The 18,293-nt window shown below is 36.2% G+C and overlaps 1 protein-coding gene across 1 annotated transcript in view; it reads left to right on the top strand.

The window, feature by feature from the left end:
- The window catches only part of LOC149080877 (uncharacterized), a 31,092-nt gene extending 12,799 nt beyond the window's left edge, over positions 1-18,293 (top strand). Inside the window, exons 3-12 of the mRNA XM_089237544.1 lie at positions 1,629-1,728; positions 1,861-1,951; positions 2,522-2,737; positions 4,622-4,813; positions 6,485-6,770; positions 7,942-8,748; positions 13,463-13,915; positions 14,178-14,393; positions 15,748-15,837; positions 18,056-18,293. Coding sequence (XP_089093670.1) covers positions 1,629-1,728; positions 1,861-1,951; positions 2,522-2,737; positions 4,622-4,813; positions 6,485-6,770; positions 7,942-8,748; positions 13,463-13,915; positions 14,178-14,393; positions 15,748-15,837; positions 18,056-18,111 — 2,507 coding nt within the window. The 3' untranslated portion in view covers positions 18,112-18,293. The remainder of the gene's footprint in view (positions 1-1,628; positions 1,729-1,860; positions 1,952-2,521; positions 2,738-4,621; positions 4,814-6,484; positions 6,771-7,941; positions 8,749-13,462; positions 13,916-14,177; positions 14,394-15,747; positions 15,838-18,055) is intronic.

Raw genomic sequence — 18,293 nt, 5'->3', positions numbered from 1 at the left:
TTTATTATCCATGCGATACACGTAAGCCACCTTTGTTTTCCTTATTGAGATGCTTGGGCCGGTTAGATATATTAGCAAGAAGTATACCAATTTTATCGTTTTCATTCATTTTCATGATTGCATTAGTTACTAGCTACTCCTTTTCACCCTGTGAATGGGAGGGCTCAACTAGGAGCAGACTTGTATTTTGCATGGCAAGATTATTCATGGAAATCAATTTATGGGTTTGGGGCGGTAGCCATAGCTTTTTTTTTTAACTTCAGAACAGCTATCTCAGCTGCACGAGCTGTCACACCCATTTTAAACTAAATTGATATGGCACTCACCACCAATTATTCATCTTTTGGATGCATCTCAGCCCTGGTCCTTCACTTCACCACAAGATCTTTCCTCATTCTCCGTCCATCCTCAACCTCGAACCTCCTTCTCTGACTTCGACTACAGGGAAAAAGACCCTGTTTCTCGCACCACCCCATCGTATATGGGCCTGATAGTATTAGCGGTCCCTCAGAAGAATTGCTTCTTGGAACTCGCCGGTTCCCTTCATGTTGGTGGCTCTATTATTTCTAAAGTCTGTCGAGGTAACAGAAACTGTAACACTATCTGCGGCTTGCTGTGTTACAACAGTATAGTAAAAATAAATCACTTGGAAAATAAACTAGTTAATTTAAATGTACATAAAATAATGTAGTACATTATTTACTCTATAATTACTAAATATTTAGGTTTTCACAGCATCTGTATAAAACTTTACCCCACATTGTTCTGCATCTGAAATAACTACATTTATGTTCTGGTTGACTTCCTCTGAAATTTTCAATGGAAGTGTCAATATCTGCCATGTCAGGTTCAGTTTGTACATTGTCATCTATATTTATGTAATCCGCAACACTGGTGGTAACTAGGATTTTTGTGGAGGGCAACATGATTTCGTTGCCATAACCACTATAATATTTGATGATTTTCTAGTGTAAAATTTGCCATCTGAGCGATTGCCCTGCCTCCCTCTAATATCGGCACGGCTCAGCACTTGCGATCATGGAAAGCCACTCATATACAATTTTGTATCATTTGGAAATCTAACGATTATGCTGATTTCTTCTGTAGAAGAAAGCAATTGTTTAACTACATGTGGATTTTCAAAAACCACAGGCATCAAGTACAGTAATGGTTTTTACAAATCTAAGAGAGGGTGAAGTATAACTCGCATTGGCAAGCAGTCAGTGCATTAAAAATTTTGATAGAAGAATTAATATTTTGTATGATCCTTTAGTCAATTGGTTGTGAAACAGTCAAAGTGTTTGTGTGAAATTTTCCATTAAAGGGTGAAATTTTTCTTTCCATTTCCGCATTAGGCAGGTTCTGTTTAATCCAGGTTTTTTAATGAGTGTTTTGGCATTGAAATCATGGGACCACAATATTTTTCCATTAAAGACAGGTTTTACTGTAGTAGCATGCAAAGGTTTGCTACAAAAAAGTTTCAAAATGAAGATATTTTCATGTACAAGAAAAACATTTTGACTGCAAATAGACTTGTCTTTCTTGTGATAAGTTTCAATCAAGGTTATTCATATCTCTAATATTAATAGTTTTTTCTCCCCTCTTGTTTCCTCACTTATTTTTAATAGGTGATAAAGATGGCAGACGGTTCGAAGACCTAGAAACTTTAAAATGGAAGCCTGATCAGCTAAATAGTTCTGAAGTGGAACGGTATTTTTCTATGGCTAGGTGAAAAGAACATTTCTTTTCTGTAAAATGTTCCGATGAAATTTTTAATTCATGACCAATGAGAAAATATCTGATTTGTATTTTAATAAATTTCCTTTCTAATTTTCCGATTTTTCCCCCTTTTCCCAATAGGGCTATAAGTTCATTTTCCAGAGCCATTAGGAGATGCCAAGACCTTGAAGAAACCGATGAAAGTTCTTTTCAGACTGCAGTGAAAGAATTGGTGAGAAAAATGTTCTTTTTATTATAGGTAATGATGGTAATTTACAGGGTGGCATCCAAAACACAATTATGAATATGGATGTTTTTTTGGCCTGAAATATATTGAAAAATAGGGTTTTCTCTGGATGTTATGCCGAAATATATTTTTTGAAAGAAAACTTGTTTGTCTCTTCTGGAAATCGAACCTGGGTCCTCATTCTTACTGATAAGTGCACTGACCAATACACCAGACACAACCCTCATCTCTTTATAACAAGCGCTATTGGTGTGAAGTGCTAAATGTGGCCAACAACTTATCCTTCCAAAGATTTGTTTCAGCATAACATCCATACCCATGCACAATAATGTATTTTGTACAATATATTTATTGCAAGACATTTTCAGTAAAAGACATTTCATTCATTTATAATTCGAGTAGGGGAAACAATCATGTATGTTCTACATAGAGCCCATGTCTGTCACATAATCAGAAATATGTGTGTTTTGACTCAATTTTCATTAAGTACTGATCAGGTGAGCATTATTATTTATGATTACCATTGAAAGTGTAATTATTTTTGTATGATTGCAGAGTGAATTCGTGAAATCACATCACCCTTGCCATCAGGATGCTGGTTGTGAAGTGCCTCTTTCCATACGCCATCGCGCTGAATGCTCATCATCTGGACGAAGTACCCCTTCATGTAATTCACAGGGATCCAATGAATTATCTGAATCCGAAGCTCACATTTTTTCTCAAGCAGTCGAGGCTTGTGGAAAAAATTTCTGTGCTATCAAAAAAGATTATGTGAGTTTTTAAATCCAAGTATTTCTTTTTTTATGTTCGAATGCCATTAGTGAATGCTGTGTTTTTGGCAAGCTATGTGTGGTAGTTATACATGATAATTTTGCTTACAAATTTTTGGTTGTAACTATTTTGTTTTATTGTATTTAAAGGTCATACTGTAATACTATTACCCTTATGGAAATTACCCTTCAATATTATTTTTAAGATAACACCAGTAGCACCTGACTAGGAATGGGGCTATTGTCATTATGACCCACTAGCTGAGTTAGAAGGCTGTTCATTACACAGTCAGTTCAGCATTTGTGTATGATATAAAGCAATGTTGCATAAACTTTTTGAAGTGCAACCCCCTTTTGATAAAAAAATTTATTGGCTGACCACATGTCCCGGTTTCCCAAGACATTCCAATTTTTTATCAGTAAATATGCTATCCCAAAAGCACTTTTCGGAATTCTTGTTTCGATTTTAATTAGACAATATTGACTTCCAAAGATGTTAAATTTTTTTAATATCTTTACATAAGTAAATATCTTTAATCTTTAAAAAGTAAATATCTTTAATCTTTAAAAAGTAAATATTTACTTTGTTTTCTCATATACTTAGTGTCTCTTATGCAAGATGGAAGTATAGTGAGGTGTATGGCGTCCTTGATTTTCGTATACAGGGTGATTAAAAAAAGAATTATCCGATTTCAAAATGATTCTACACTTGAAATCGACCATTGACAAAAACTTCATAAAATGGAGAAACATTTCCCCCCACTCCCGTATATTCACTTATTACTTATCATTTTATTCTGCGTTTTAAATTTTTAAGAAATATACAGTTTTTGGGTGATTTTCTCTGAGTCACCCTGTAAAAGTACTAACTTGATATCGTCTGTCACATGCCAGCAGCATGAATGTACGAATTTCTTTTTTTTATGTGCTGTTTGGATACCTTGTTTTGCTATCTAAGTTGTGCCTGAAACGCCAATGTGTATCCCTATTAAAACACATGTTACAAAACATTTTGGAAAAATAACTTTCATAGAGTAACATGGGTTGAATAAACATTCAAATGTCATTTCCCGCGTTCTTTTTTCTTGCAAGGTCATTACACATTCGTGATTCTGGCATGATGGGGCCGATATATTGCTTATTGTACAAGTAGAATTTGATAAATTTACATTGTATGAGACATGGTAAACATGAAACGAGGCAAAGGAAAGAAAGAGGCTGCTCAACAAGGTGCGCAACTTGAACCTGTTTGTTTTCACCTCGATCTGCTGATTGGTCTGTTTCTCCATTTTTTCTTCATTCCCTATTCTGTGGAGGGATCATCATCATCACACCCTTACATTTCAGAACCCTTCCGACTATTTTCTCTATCTTTTGCCTTGACTATATCTTTTTACACCCCTATGTAGTTTTTTCTTCCTAGTTGTAATTCTTGTATCGCACATTTCTTCATTCCACTATGTGTTTGTCCTTAGAGTGAATCTAGTTGAATTTTCTTTCCTGAATTCATCTTCGCACCAGCAAGCTGTTGAAACTTGGTATGAGCTGGGGAGCAGCTGACATCTTCAAATAATGATAATCCTTCTACAATGATGTTTTTCTTGGTCCAGATTATCCGTTGTATCAAGATTTCACTGTATTCATTTCTTCCATCGTGTTGTTGATATAAATGTATTTGTATATGTGTTTCAACCCCCAAAATCTATGCACCTCACAAACTGTGCAAAGTGACTAACCTTTTCGCAAAGTGCCCAGACTTCTGACATTAGCCATGGCCTATAAAAAACTTTCTTCAAGTAATATTTTATGCAGTGATGATGTGTTTCACAGCGGAAATGAAGATTTTTATCACAATGTATTATTTTTCCCTACAACTTTTTTTTAGTTGCCTTGGAAGCCTGTCAGGAGTTTGATACAATATTATTACAGCTACGGCAAGCCTGAAAAACCAGATACTCCTCCTCCTTCTCTTCCCCAGCCTTCTAAAGTGCCATCGCCTTTTAATATAAAAGTTGAGAAGAAGGAGGAGGATGAGCCTTCTCCAAGCTGCTCACGAAAGCCAGATGATCCTCAAGAGGTATGGAACTCAAATCTCAGTTTCTAACTTTTAATTTTCTAATGCAGTGAAAATTGATATTTGATGCTAATAAAATGCAGATAATAATTTTTAACCCTAAAACCATCACTTTCATGAATACAGTGTTTGTTCAGAAAGTATCCAACCAAATGTTTTTGTTTGCGAACCAATAAAGTTAGGGAGGCATAGTTTGGTGCATGTATATAGACAATCCTAGCACGTATGCTTGAATTTTTCCCTGCCTACAGAAGCTGCCAGTTGGTGGGCAGACCATCGAAGAGACTAAGACTAAGTCATAGCTGCCATGTCTCCCGGATTTCTACTCCATCTCCCGGTCTCCCAAATAATTTTTATATCTCCTGAATTTCGGCCGTGATTGTAAAAAATCCCCAATTTTAGGGAAAAATTATTCCTAAAGAATTTACTTGGAAGAGAGACATGCTTTCGTTTTAATCCTCCGAAATGACATACAAGCATAATGTAAATTGTCACCATTGCATCAAATAACAAAGAAAATATTTCATTTTCGGAGGGAGACAAAATTTGCCAAACAGTCAGTATCAATTTGGTCTCGTGATATCCAGAATTGGTGAGATGACTTTTATTTGCTTCGATCATATGTCCAGTTGAGTCTGTATGACCGTTTGGAGCCGATGGAAATTTTTTTGTTGGCATGATTTGATTGGAAAAGTAGTAAAGACAGGTAATTTAACTTATTGGTTGGAAATGATCAGCACCTTTGCACTCTTAAGCAATGTTTTTTGCACTATGTCACGTTTTTTCACAAGGGGAAAATCCCATCATTAATGAAAAATCCCTACATTAATTTTCAAAAAACATTTTTGTTTTTGACAAAATGTCAGGAAATATTTAAAAAATGCTGCTGCATTAAATTTTGAGTGAAGCTTGGCTGTTCCAGAGTGGAAACAATCCACAAGATTCAACAGATATTCTGGGTTGAAGAAATGGGAACTGTACCGATAAAGGAGTGGTACAACAACTTCAAAGATGGCTACACATCAATGAAGAGTGAAACATGTTTCTGATAGACCCTCAACATCCAGAAACAAGATCATTGAAAAAGCGCAGACTTTGGTGTTGCTGGATCATCAAATCACAGAGAACTTGTAAACGAGTCGAGCATTAGATCCATTCATTCTATCTTGAGTGACGATTTGTTCTTCACTCAAATGTCAAAGTCATGCTGAGTATCTTCTTTGACTCTAGTGGCTTGGTTCATCACGAGTACACATCGTATGGCTCAACTATTACTAAGGCGTATTAGCAGGAGGTTCTGCATCGCAATTGGCTGCTCTATCATGATTAATGCAGTTGCAGTAGCTGTGGTGAAGCTTTTCTGCCATTTTGCCAAAAACTGAAATGCAATGGCACTCACTTACTCTTCTTCACTCATCGGCAGTCTGCCGGCGACTGGCAGCTTCTGCAGACAGGAAAAAAATTGAAGCATACACACTAGGATTTCCTATATACATGCACTAAACCACACCTCCCTATCTTCATTGGTTCATGCACAAAAAATTATGCTCGAATACTTTTTTAACAAACCTTGCATGATTGGCTACAGTTTTGATGCTTTTGTTCTATGATACAAGGGCTGACTCATTGAGGATTTATTTATTTGGTCAATGTTCATTTGTGGCTAATCCTTAGGCTGAATGTCAAAAAACCAAAGAAGACCCAGTTGCTGAGGAGCAGATGCCGGAAGAAGAGGTAAAAGAAGAAGAGATGGAGGCAGACGTAAATGATGATTCAAAAGTGCCAACACCCGCCACCATCATAGCAGCTTCTGCCATGGTTTCTGATGAAGTTGATGAAGATATTCCAGTTGCTCTTGAGGACGATTGCGATGACATGAAGACGATTAGTGTTGCTGAGCTATCACAAGAAACTGCTGGGCCTTCACAAACAACAGTTGGAAGTCTGAAGTTTTTTTTAGGTAAGTTTTTTTTTTAAATGATTTCTAGTCATATTTAGCACCTGTTTATCAATATTCTACGCTTGTATATGAAATTCAGGTACTTGCATATTATGGCATTGATCATTTCTAACTTCATCAAACAGTAGATTTTGCATTGATAATGGATGGGCAATATGATTATTTTGTCATGATGGCTTTTACAGGGGTGCGTCATGTGCTGATCCATCATCCCACGCAGCAAGAGCATGATGACCCGCACCCCCCTCCGGGGATGTGCACACTCTAACTATCGGCTTTTAGTGCAAGTGAACCTAAACTTGGCTGCTTGCTAGCATTAAGTGTACCACATACGTTTTAAATCACATTTCTGCAAGTTTAGCAGTATCTGATCAATATTCACAGCATAATATGTAAATACTAAAATTTTCATATTTGTTATTAATCGGCAAATCAACAATTCTTCGGTCAGGAAAAACAAGGATCCAATGGTTAGAGAGAAAAATCTGATCTAAAGTGTTGACAACTGAAATTGAATTTGGTCAAAATACTATGTTTACTCGCATATAGGACAAGGTTTTTTTTATTCAATTTTCACTGCTTCAAAAACCTAGGCCATCCTATATGCTTGAGCGAAGTTGCATTTTTTTCTTTGTGTGAGGAAACTGCACTTTAGTTTTCCCTTATTTACATTTCTAAAATCATTATCTCGTCATGTAGGATTGTCCTATATACAAGTAAATACTGTAAGAAAAAGAAACTTTTATACCCACTTGTAACTCTGGTGATAATTTACTATTTTGATGAAAATATGGGGGGACACATGGTAAGCATTGGAATAGGTACTTTCTCTCTTTTTTTCTCTCACTTAAGATGATCTGCTAATTTCTGAGCCAGAAATTTGAAGGAAAAAATAGTCATATAATTGGTTACAGAATAATACAATGAATGTGAATCACATTTGAGACTTGTCAGGACCATACAATGAAAACATATTAAGATTGAATACTCTCTAACCAAGAATCTTTTTCTATATAAAAAAAACAAAAAACATGACTGAAAATAAGACCTCGAGTGATAAAACGTGTTAAGAGGAGGTTTTTTAATTCAAATCCACTGCATATTCTATAATTGAACTCATGATGCTTCTATGAAATATATATATATATGTCTGCTTTTTCCATTCTTATAGGGGGAAGGCTGGTACTTAAACTCAACGCTCAGCAAGGCAACTTCTCAGGGACCAGGTGCCAATGGGTGCAGTCTAATGATACCCCACGACATCCATTAAGGAAGCTTAAACCTAAGAAACCAAAAGTCTTGCCAGACACAAATCGGCAGGGTGTGACAGACAGTCCCACTCCCAAGAAGAAAACAGAGGATGATTCCAACACGACGCCAAGTGACAGCAGCCCTGCTGCTAAGAAAGCCAGAACTCAGCCATTTGGTTCTGAACTGGACTTCCCTCCTCTGTGCAGCTCATCGTGGACTCCGCCGGTAGCAGATGGACAAGAACCCGTAGAGCTCGATGATGCATCGTCTAAAACCAGTGAGGGGTGTGTGTCCCCAGTTGTGTTCGGTCCCCGTGGTATCAAGTCAGAGGTCAGAACTGACACACCAGTTGACCATAAGCAGCATCTTGACATTCAAGATAGCAGACATGCTCGGTTGAAAATGGAATCATTGCCAGTAGCCTGTAATTCACATTCAGATAGCGCCTGTACCGAGAACTATTTAATGCAGAACTCTGGTCGGATGCTAGAGAACACGTCTCCAAAATCACTTCCGGATGATAGTACCTGTAGCCATGAAGTGCTTAACCATAAGAGTGCCTTGTCACACACGAAAAGTTTTTACATGAAAGCTCCTCGTTCTGGTAGTCCTAGTGCTAAAATACTCAACAAGCGTCCCAGCCCATGCTCTGATCTCTCTGAAAGGGCCAGATCATCACTAGGCTTCCAATCTCCGACTATGATGGCTACAGAAATCCCAGTTAGAGGTGAGTTAAGTGTATCACATTGCAAGGTGGTGATCAAGTGAAAAATATATATCTTTCCAATTATACTAATTAATTCTCTTAATATAGTCTATAAATGCCATAAGGTTAATGAAGTTAATGTTAAACATTGTCCAAAGTATGGCATTTCACATATTGGCTAAAACCAGCCATTTCACAAAATGCCCAGACTTCGGACATTGACTGCAACATATCCTTTTTTTGTTTACACTTCAGGAAATACCCAAGTTTTAATTTTTCACTGTCAGATATTGCCCATTCCCACAACTACACAATCGGAGTGTATTACACTCAAACACAGTTCGATTATGTAATTTAATATACAATAGCAGACCTGCCAAACTCTCTGGATTTGGTCCAGCAATGCCAGATTTTTTAAACGATTGCAGGGTTTCCAGATTTTAATTACATATTGCCTGAATTGATGAGAAAAAATTGAAGAAAAATAAAAATCAAATTATTTTTCGGGTTAAATCGAAATTATTAAATAATCAAAATATTTTTTGGTAAACAGATCCTCGAACGCGGTTCACCCCCCCCCCCCCCCCCCACAGGAATCTTCGTTATTCAAACTTTAATTGCAATACCAGAATAGGGGCGCTTACAAAACGTTGTGCAATCCTGACTCTAGGGTCGGCTGTGCTCCAGGTTATCTTCCTAAGCTTTATTATTGTTAATACAGCTTTGGTACCTTCATGGGGATATTTTTCAGGATGATAAAACAAAATTTTGAAATGTGGTGAAAGCCATTCAAACCTGTTAACAAAAACAGCTTGCCTTAGAAGCGTGCAGCTGATAGCCCTCGATAACTCAATCTGAATCGTTTTTTTTTATAATGTTTGAAGCCGGGTTTTTTTCCTTGGAGTAGGTTTTTTGCACCACATGAATTGGACCATTCAGCAGAAACATGTTACATAATCACGCTACACGTTTGCGTTTTCCTAGCTTGGTGCATCAGCTCAGGGCGGCTATATAGTATATGGCCCTGCATCAGCAACTCTGTCGTCTGCATGCTCCGGTTTGAAAAGAAGTGAAGAAAACAACGAATAAACAACGTGAAAAAAAATGAAGAGATCGAGAAAACGCGCGCCGCACAATGCATTTGACTCCTCCAGAAGCAGTCGGCAATCACATCTGACATGAGCCCTATTGCGCTCTGTAGGAAAACAGTCGTACTGCTTTTGTAATTTTTTTTATTGGTGAGTGTATGGCGTGTTGCGCTGGGTGAATCACGTTGCGTGTGGCACCTAGGAAAACCCAGCTTTAGAGCTCACAATGGCTGGTCGAAAATATCAGTGCGCTTTCAAGAAATGTTTCACGGTCGATTATTCTTCTATAATCGAATCAAGGAAGGGCCAGCAGTTTGCCTTCTGCTCCATTTGTAGATGCCATTTTTCTGTAGCACACCAAGGCGAAGCAGATGTTCTACAAAACACGTTCATACACAGAAGCACGTGGTGGACAATTGTAAGATCATGGAAAGTGACAAAAAATTAAATTTTGCTCAAAGCAGTTCCGCTTCTGATGTATATGTTATCTGTTGTCTCTGTTATCCATATAGAGTGTTTATTTACATCATTTATTGTGGAACATAACTTATCATTTTCTTGTGCGGAGGAGCATGCCAGTGTGCTTTTTTAAAAAAATGTTTCCAGACAGTGAAATTGCCAAAAAATATGCATGTTAAAGAATGAAAGTACATAGCTGCAATAAGTTGCACATTGGCATTTAGCTCCTTTAAAGCATTGAAAAATGAGAATAAAAAAAAATGTCCTGGCATCTGCATGAGTAAATTTTATTCCCACTTTAGTGAAACCTTGAGAAATTTAGGGGAAAGTGTTTGTGATTTTCAGAGAAAATGTTGCATCCATACAAATACACCACCACAACAGGTAAAATGCCCAACGAGGTGGCTGAGAAAAAGATGTCCATAAAAATATGGATGTCATATATTTCCAAAAAAATATAGCAACCCAATTAAAAATGAACAAAAATTATAATCAATATATACACATGATGAAATACTATACAATGCCCATAAAGAATACTTATGGTTGTCTTGTACTAAGTATGAAAATGGAAATCTCTGTTCAGGGAAATACACATACACGCAAATGGAAATACACAGTCTGTTATTTTATGAAAAAAATATACACATATTTTGCTAATTTTACATTTAATTCTTCTTTATTTTGACTCATACCCCACAGATTATGCTCAGAAAATTACGGTAGGCTTGCAGGATTTTTGGGAAAAATTGCTGGATTTTTTGCTGGAAATTTCAGGATTTGTAAGAAAATTACAGGACTTTTGCGTTTTCAAGGTTGGCAGGTCTGCAATAGAATCTTGAAACTTTGAGGGTCTGGATAATCTCAGGTGCTCTGATTGTTTGGAATTCCTTTCTCAGAGCCTCTTTGTTTTTCACCAATAACAAATTTTCTTTTATTTTGTCTCATTTTTGTTACAAAATAAGAGTAATTTCAGTCTTAAGGCAGGGCCATCTTAACAGCATCAAGGCCTCCAGGTGAAATTATTTTTCTGAGTCCCATCCCCTTACCTGATTCAAAATGCTTGTGCACCAATTTAAATTCTTGATCTCAAATCTTAACCAGATCTTGTTACCAGAGGGCAGGGGGGAAGCTTCTGCACTTGAGTGCCCCCAGGCTGTGTATGTTGGGTGGGCACAAGATTTCATTGTCATAAGGGGATCTTAACGGGAACTAAAGGGGGTCTTGATTTCTAGGCAGGGTTCTTCTGTGGCCTTTCAGGTCAGAAGTTTTCACAATCCTTTTCCTAGTAAATTTATAGTTAACAAAAAGAAAAAAACAACATTCATATTGGTTCAGGCCCTCGAGCCCCTGTCAGTCTCACTTACAAAGAGGTTATGGTCCCCACAAGGGTAGGGCTGGCAGAGCTCCAGCCAGGAAACCCTGAACAATTCTTTTTTTCACACTGTAAATTCATTATTGAAGGGTTCATGAAAGATACCATCCTTATGGGCCTTGCAGCAGAATATGGGAGCTATGAAAGAGGCCATGGGTCTTGGCAGTTGTGTGATGAATTAAGGGCAAAACATAAGAGTAGGTGCTCCCCTATATACACACTCACTTAAAAAGTCTTTTTCTATTACTTTTTGGACAATCAGAGTTTTCATTAATCTGAGATGGTGTTGGTCCAGTTTACCTTGGATTATCGAGACTCTTCTGTATGTATTTACTAATGTATAAAATAGCTTAAATTTCAACATTAGAAAACCGATGCAGATCCAAGGTGATGTGTATTCCCCCAGCTCTCGATTTGCACCTAGTTGTATATACAACATAGTAATATATACTACATGTAAATACCACATATTACTACTTGGAAATTGCAATAAAAACAGTTTAAAAATAGCTTCACATAGCACATGTACAAAAAGTGTGCAACATTATGTGGAAAAGCATTTATGTGCATGAAGCTATTAGCTCAGTGATAAATTTAGTTGTTGCTTCAATAATTAAAGGGTTTAGCCAAATAACTGTCTATGTGTTTTTTTTTAATTATAGAGGAGACAATAAAAGTCATAGCTGAATTAGAGGAAGCAGCTTTTTTTTTGCCTTTAAGTAACATAGACCGTTTCTTTCAAACTCCTATGACCTATGTGGGAAGGTAAATGAAGAAAACTAACAAGCTTAATGGCAATGTAGATCATTGTTCATATTATACAACTCACTATTGCAGCTATGTAAAGTAGCATAGCAATGATATTTGTTGGTTTCTGCAGGAACTTATTTAAGGAACGTGTAACAGAAGCTACATAGAACGTTATTCAGTCAGAAACCCAATTTTACAAAAAGTAACATTATTTAACAGACTGGTCAATTTGGTCAAACCCTTCAAATATTGACATCGGGCACACTCAAAGAAAAAAAATTATTTCGCCTTGTTCTTCTTTTTGGCAAATCACAAGTGCGGGCCTACCATTTTTCTTGCAATCATTAATTATAGATGAACTGGCATAATTCACATCATTGGACGTTTTGCTTATTGTGGCCTTGTATTTGTATTATAATGCTTTTGTACAAGCACAGACAGCAATTAAAGAATTGTAGCCCTGTTAACTCAGGTAAGAGGCTGGTCTGTAGCATACAGTGTCTGTCTTAGACATGTTTCACTGTATTTGGCAAAAGTCTAGAAAAATGTAAAATATTTTTGGTTATAGTCAGGGAAATATTCCGATAATAGCTAGGAAAAATTCTGTGAAGGAGAAAGAAAAGGAATTTAAAAAAAAAACAAATTCAAAATTTGGACGTTCAAGATTTTAAATTAGGTCTATATTTCTTTCTTCAGGAGTTATGGTAAGTCAGGAAAATGATCTAGCAATTTTGCTGGGAACTCTGTTATGGGTAAAGTGCTAAGACAATGGGACAAGCTGTAGTATGGATAATTTTTTACTCTTCTGCATGTGTCCATTGAAATTAACTTATTTGATTAGGTGTGCATTTTGCTCTGATGTCTTTCAAAAGTTGCTGTTGGCATTTTTTGATCAGAAATTCTTTTGGAAATGTGGCTAACATTTTCTTTTTGTATTGATTGCATATTAATCGAGGCTTCGCTTCTTTCTTTCGGTTGTAGAAATTATTTCTGTGCTGCAGATGTAATAATTTATGTTCTTGAACTCTAAGAAATATAAATCACATTCTTTTTTCCCCATCAGAAAATGTGCTGGATCTTTCGTCTCGAACAGATCAGTCCAAGAGTAGGGAAGCGAATGCGAGCTACCAAACACACACTCACATATCACCAACCAGATGCATAGAAAATTGCAGCTCGTCAGAGGGGAGTCCCCACACCCCATCAAGCATCGATAACATTAGCAGCAATTGCTGTAAGTCATCGTCATGTAAGTCTTCCAGTTGTTTGTCTTGCCGCAAAGCCAAGTCGCTATCACATCAGGTGCCTAATACGGATGCAAAGGACAGTAGGGTTAAAACTTGTCGCAAAAAACTGAACGTTTGCCAGTACACTGATGCCAATGGTACGCCCACTTACTCAGAGAAATGTTCTGCGCAAGATTTGGTCAAGGAAAACTGTGATCGTTGCACCTGCTGTCTTGACCAGACCTCATCTTATGCTTCGCCAAAGTGCAACAAGAATCACTCATCACCAGGTGAGGATCAAATTTCAACAATTCATTGATTTTGATGAATGTTTCACTTGACAAATGGTAGTTACACTCATTTTAATATAAAGTCTAATTCCCCCCCCCCCCCAAATTCAACAATTTAAATAGGACTTGTTTTTGTTTCATTTAGAAAAAATTTCAATGCCTATATGTGGTCAGTTTTATCTCTTAGCTTATATTTCATTTCACTGCTGATTGGCTGAATGTTGAATTTTCAATAATATTTTCTTTTGCTCTGTTCTTTCAGACCAAGTGTGCAATAAGGAGGGTCAAGTTTCCGGAAGCCCGAATCACCAAAATAATGATTTATGTGTTACTTCAGCCAACGAAGATTCCTGCCCTCAGAAAGTAATCCCTTGGTATGGAGCACCTGCCTCGTCATTGTTCCAGTTTTACCCTCACACCTACCCTTATTACATTGCTTATGGCATTAATCCAACAACTGTTCAAGATTCTTCTACAGGTACTCAATGTGCTTTATTATCTTGTATTGTTCAGTGCTGCAGTAGAACCTCGATAATCTGAGGTGGATGGGACCAAGGTCACCTTGAATTATCCAAAAATAAAAAATGCTTTAAATGTTGGTTTTATTGGGGAAAAAAGACAAGCAAAAAAGCTGTACTAGCATACTTTCTGTATTTTTATACTTGAATAAAAATACAGAAAGTATATACTTGGAATACGATATAGATGCCATACAATGTGTTTAAAAAAATTAAGAATGTGAAAAAGGCATGACGATGGGGGAGTGATTGAGAGAGAAGAATTGAGTTCTCTCAGAAAAATATAGGAAATTAGGATGTCAATTATAAAAAACAGGTAATTATTGCCAAATGTGCCAAAAGTGAGTGAAGTTGTCAATTATTGTTAAAATCGGCAATGGCAAAAAATGAAGCGCTACTGCAAATCACAGTGGATTAAAATTAATTGTGCAAAGAAATGTTGATTGAGGCAAATATGTGTGATATAACATTCACATATTTATGATCATAGTTTTCTTTTATAAGTTGGCAAAATAATTTTAATTCTCGATTTCAGTGAAGAATAAACTTTTCCAGTAGGCTTTGTTCCCCCACTGTCTCCACAGGGTTGGTCGGCTGAAGTTTGTTTTTTGTGGTTCCCAACTTCGAGGCAGAAACATGAGCTGATCTCCCCATTAAAAAGTGTTGCTGCAGAGAGCAACAGGCCTATAGCAGTGTACTATTCAATCATAACACTTCATGCATAGTTAGAAAAATTGATGGCAGATCTATGTGTAACAAACATTACACAGAAACAAATTTCACAAAAGGTTCACTACACGCGTGCGCGCGCACACACACACACACACACACACACACACACACCATTGTACCAATTCGTTAGAAGTTCTGCAGAGGAATATGGATGAGGTGTAGGTCTTGTTTAGTAGTAGTAGGCTTTGTTGAAGATAGGGGGAACGCAGCATTTTTATAAAAAAAATATGTAGATAACATCCCAGGAGGAAAACGGGTCATCCTATGATTATCCTATGCCAGTGGAGCCCGTTTTATTATATAATGCCTATGGTGGACCCTGTAGGCCTCTTTTTTTTATTTATCAAATTTACAGATTTATTTTATTTTCCTCCTCAAGTAGTCATGGAGATCCGGTTGAAAACTTCTGTCTTATACAATCCCAAAAATCCCCAATTTTCCCTTTTATTTGTATTACATGTTTTCTTCGGTGCAAAATATACAATTATATGAAAATATATAATTCACATGATTAACTGTCGATTTTTCAAGTCTGAATTGGCACGTATGTAATACATATGTTATGCCTTCTTTCTTTTGTAGAAGCACCATTAGATTTGTCAAGCTCTAAGCGAGAAAAATCACATGGCACGGTGCCGGATGTTCAAGTAGATGTATCTAAATCAGCTTCCGGTAAGATATGCATCTTTATGGCGATAAAAGCATTATATTACATTGATGAGATTACAAAATGTTCATACTAGAAAAAATTTAGGTTATTCGGATCCTCAAATATTAGGTGAGAAACTTTTCTTGCCAGAAATTTATTGTTTGGAAAATGGAAAAAAGTATTCAGAAAAAAAGCAAGAAATTTCTTTTCAGAAATAATTCCCATTGTTATCTATAACTTTCAACTAGGGGTGGGACGAATCGTGATTTTGCCCAATATTCAAATATTCTTCTAAAGTTTTGGCCAAATATCAACTTTCTCAAAATTCATCACAATTATGAATAAAACTTATTTTTTTCATTAAAAATAAAATTATTGGTAATTTTGAATGATTGAATTTTAATTATGCAGTTTATTATTTAAATAAATATTTAAAAAAAATGGCTATTGAAAGACTTTCACTGTCATGATATTGACAATAAAATTTAACAATCATAAATTGTATTTCAATCTTACTTGCAGTATCAATTTTTTTAAACACTTTTTACCAATTATACGTTGAATTAAAAGAATGTCAACCATTATTTACTCTTAACTAGCAAAGCATTGTAAAATTTATTACTTAGTGTCGTAATTTCTTCCTTTCTTTGGCCCTTTCAATAACTCAATACATATCTTGTCCGGGTACATCCTTTAGTTAGTGAACTTGTGTATAATTCATGCCCACTTTCACTTTTTTGGGGTAGGATTATATTTTCAGTTTCATGTTTTCACTGTCCCAGAAATTCCTCCCCCCTCCTGACATGACGTCTTTCACAGAAACGAATATACACCTCTCAATAAAATATAATCAGTAGCGTCTTAATTTATGAGAAAAATTCCAATTAATATAACTTTTTAAAATTAGCTTGTTGTGCTTAGATTTACACAGATATTCGGCAGAATACCTCCGCATTATCCGGCTTAGTAATTTGAGCCCCCAATATTCTGCAAAAGGGTCAAATAGACTGAATACCACATAGTGGCCGAGTATTTGTCCTATCTTTACTTTCAACCATCTCTATTTTAATTTTTGGAAAGTTTGTTCAAAACAAATAGGGAGTTTTTGAGTTGAGAAAACTGACAACCTCATTTTTGGCCTCTTCAGAAATGTTTGGTTTGCTCTTGTTCAAGTGATTCTGTAGAGACATGAATAGAGGTGGAAATTAGTGAAAACAAGGTCTGGAGAGTATAGAGGGGGGTCCAGAAGTTGCCAGCTAAATTTCTGAATCTTTATTTTCGTACGTTTCACTGTGTGTGACCTAGCGTTATCTTGGAGATTCTTGCAGTTCACAAGCAATGCCCTTTTCTGCTTCAAAATTTCATGATTATTGTCTAAATAGCCACAATGCACTTCAGCATCGATTGCTTGTCCACTGAGAAGAAAGTCATAGAAGATTATTCCACGGTGATCTCACCAGACAGACAATAGGACCTTCTTGTGTGTTAGTGTGTATCTGGTGATATTTATTGCCCTTGCATTGGTGATAATTTCCAGCTGGATTGTTGAGGGGAATGTCCATAGTAAAATCAGTATTCGACTGATCTGGCACTTACAGTGGGCTCTCTTAAGACAGAATTTATTGTGGTTGCAGACCTGGAAGCACTAAGTTTGGATTTCCAGTGGAACCAAATGATGTGATGAATTTTAGATTTTTCAACAGACATTTTACACTTTCCGTATTACACCTAAAAGTTGCAAGCAACTAACAAAATTTTGCGCACTGCTAGAACACACTTTAGCGTTTCCAAAATGATCATGATTATGCAAATTACACTGTAAACATGACTACTGCAACTCATCTGGCCACCTATTATTTGTAGCAAGAACTTTGTTCCCCATTGTAAGTTCTTGTAGCTTTTCAATATATTCCCTGTGATATTGATAGAAAAAGGAGACAAATGAAGAAGGGGGGAAAATTAATTTGAATCAATCAATTACATAATACATAACAATATGCTCACATAGCTCAGAATAGTAGTAAAGCCAAAAAATTTGAACTTGTAGTGATTTTACCATTTGTAAATCGAGCTGTTGAAAAATGCTGCTGCCATAAATTGATAATATAATTCAAGCTTTAAAAACAAGTTGATTCTTTCTAATTCCAATTATTTCAATGCTTTGTCTTTTGCCACAATAAACTCAATGTCTGTCAAATATTTCACAGCGTATCTAACTCTTTGTTCTCGCTTCTTTTTCAGATGCTGTAGACAGAGGTATGTTGTATCAACTGTTAAAGAACAAAGCAACCAAATAGCTTGATGAAACTTTTTTTTTAGAATGACGAAAAAAAAATTGTTGAGTGTTTACTTGTATTATAAATATTTAAGACGAAAACAAACGAAAAGCCTTACAATGATGACATGATGATGTTGCACCAGTCATTATACCAATTGTTAATATTTTTATATAACTGGAATTAAAGTTAATGTATGATAA

This window comes from Pholcus phalangioides, unplaced genomic scaffold, assembly GCF_987345545.1.
Source record: "Pholcus phalangioides strain wild (caught in Gottingen) unplaced genomic scaffold, Ppha-v1.0 ptg000010l_1, whole genome shotgun sequence".
In the NCBI taxonomy this organism is placed as follows: Eukaryota; Metazoa; Arthropoda; class Arachnida; order Araneae; family Pholcidae; genus Pholcus; species Pholcus phalangioides.
Note: the sequence above shows the minus strand (reverse complement) of the source record. Positions and strands in the feature narration are given on the sequence as shown.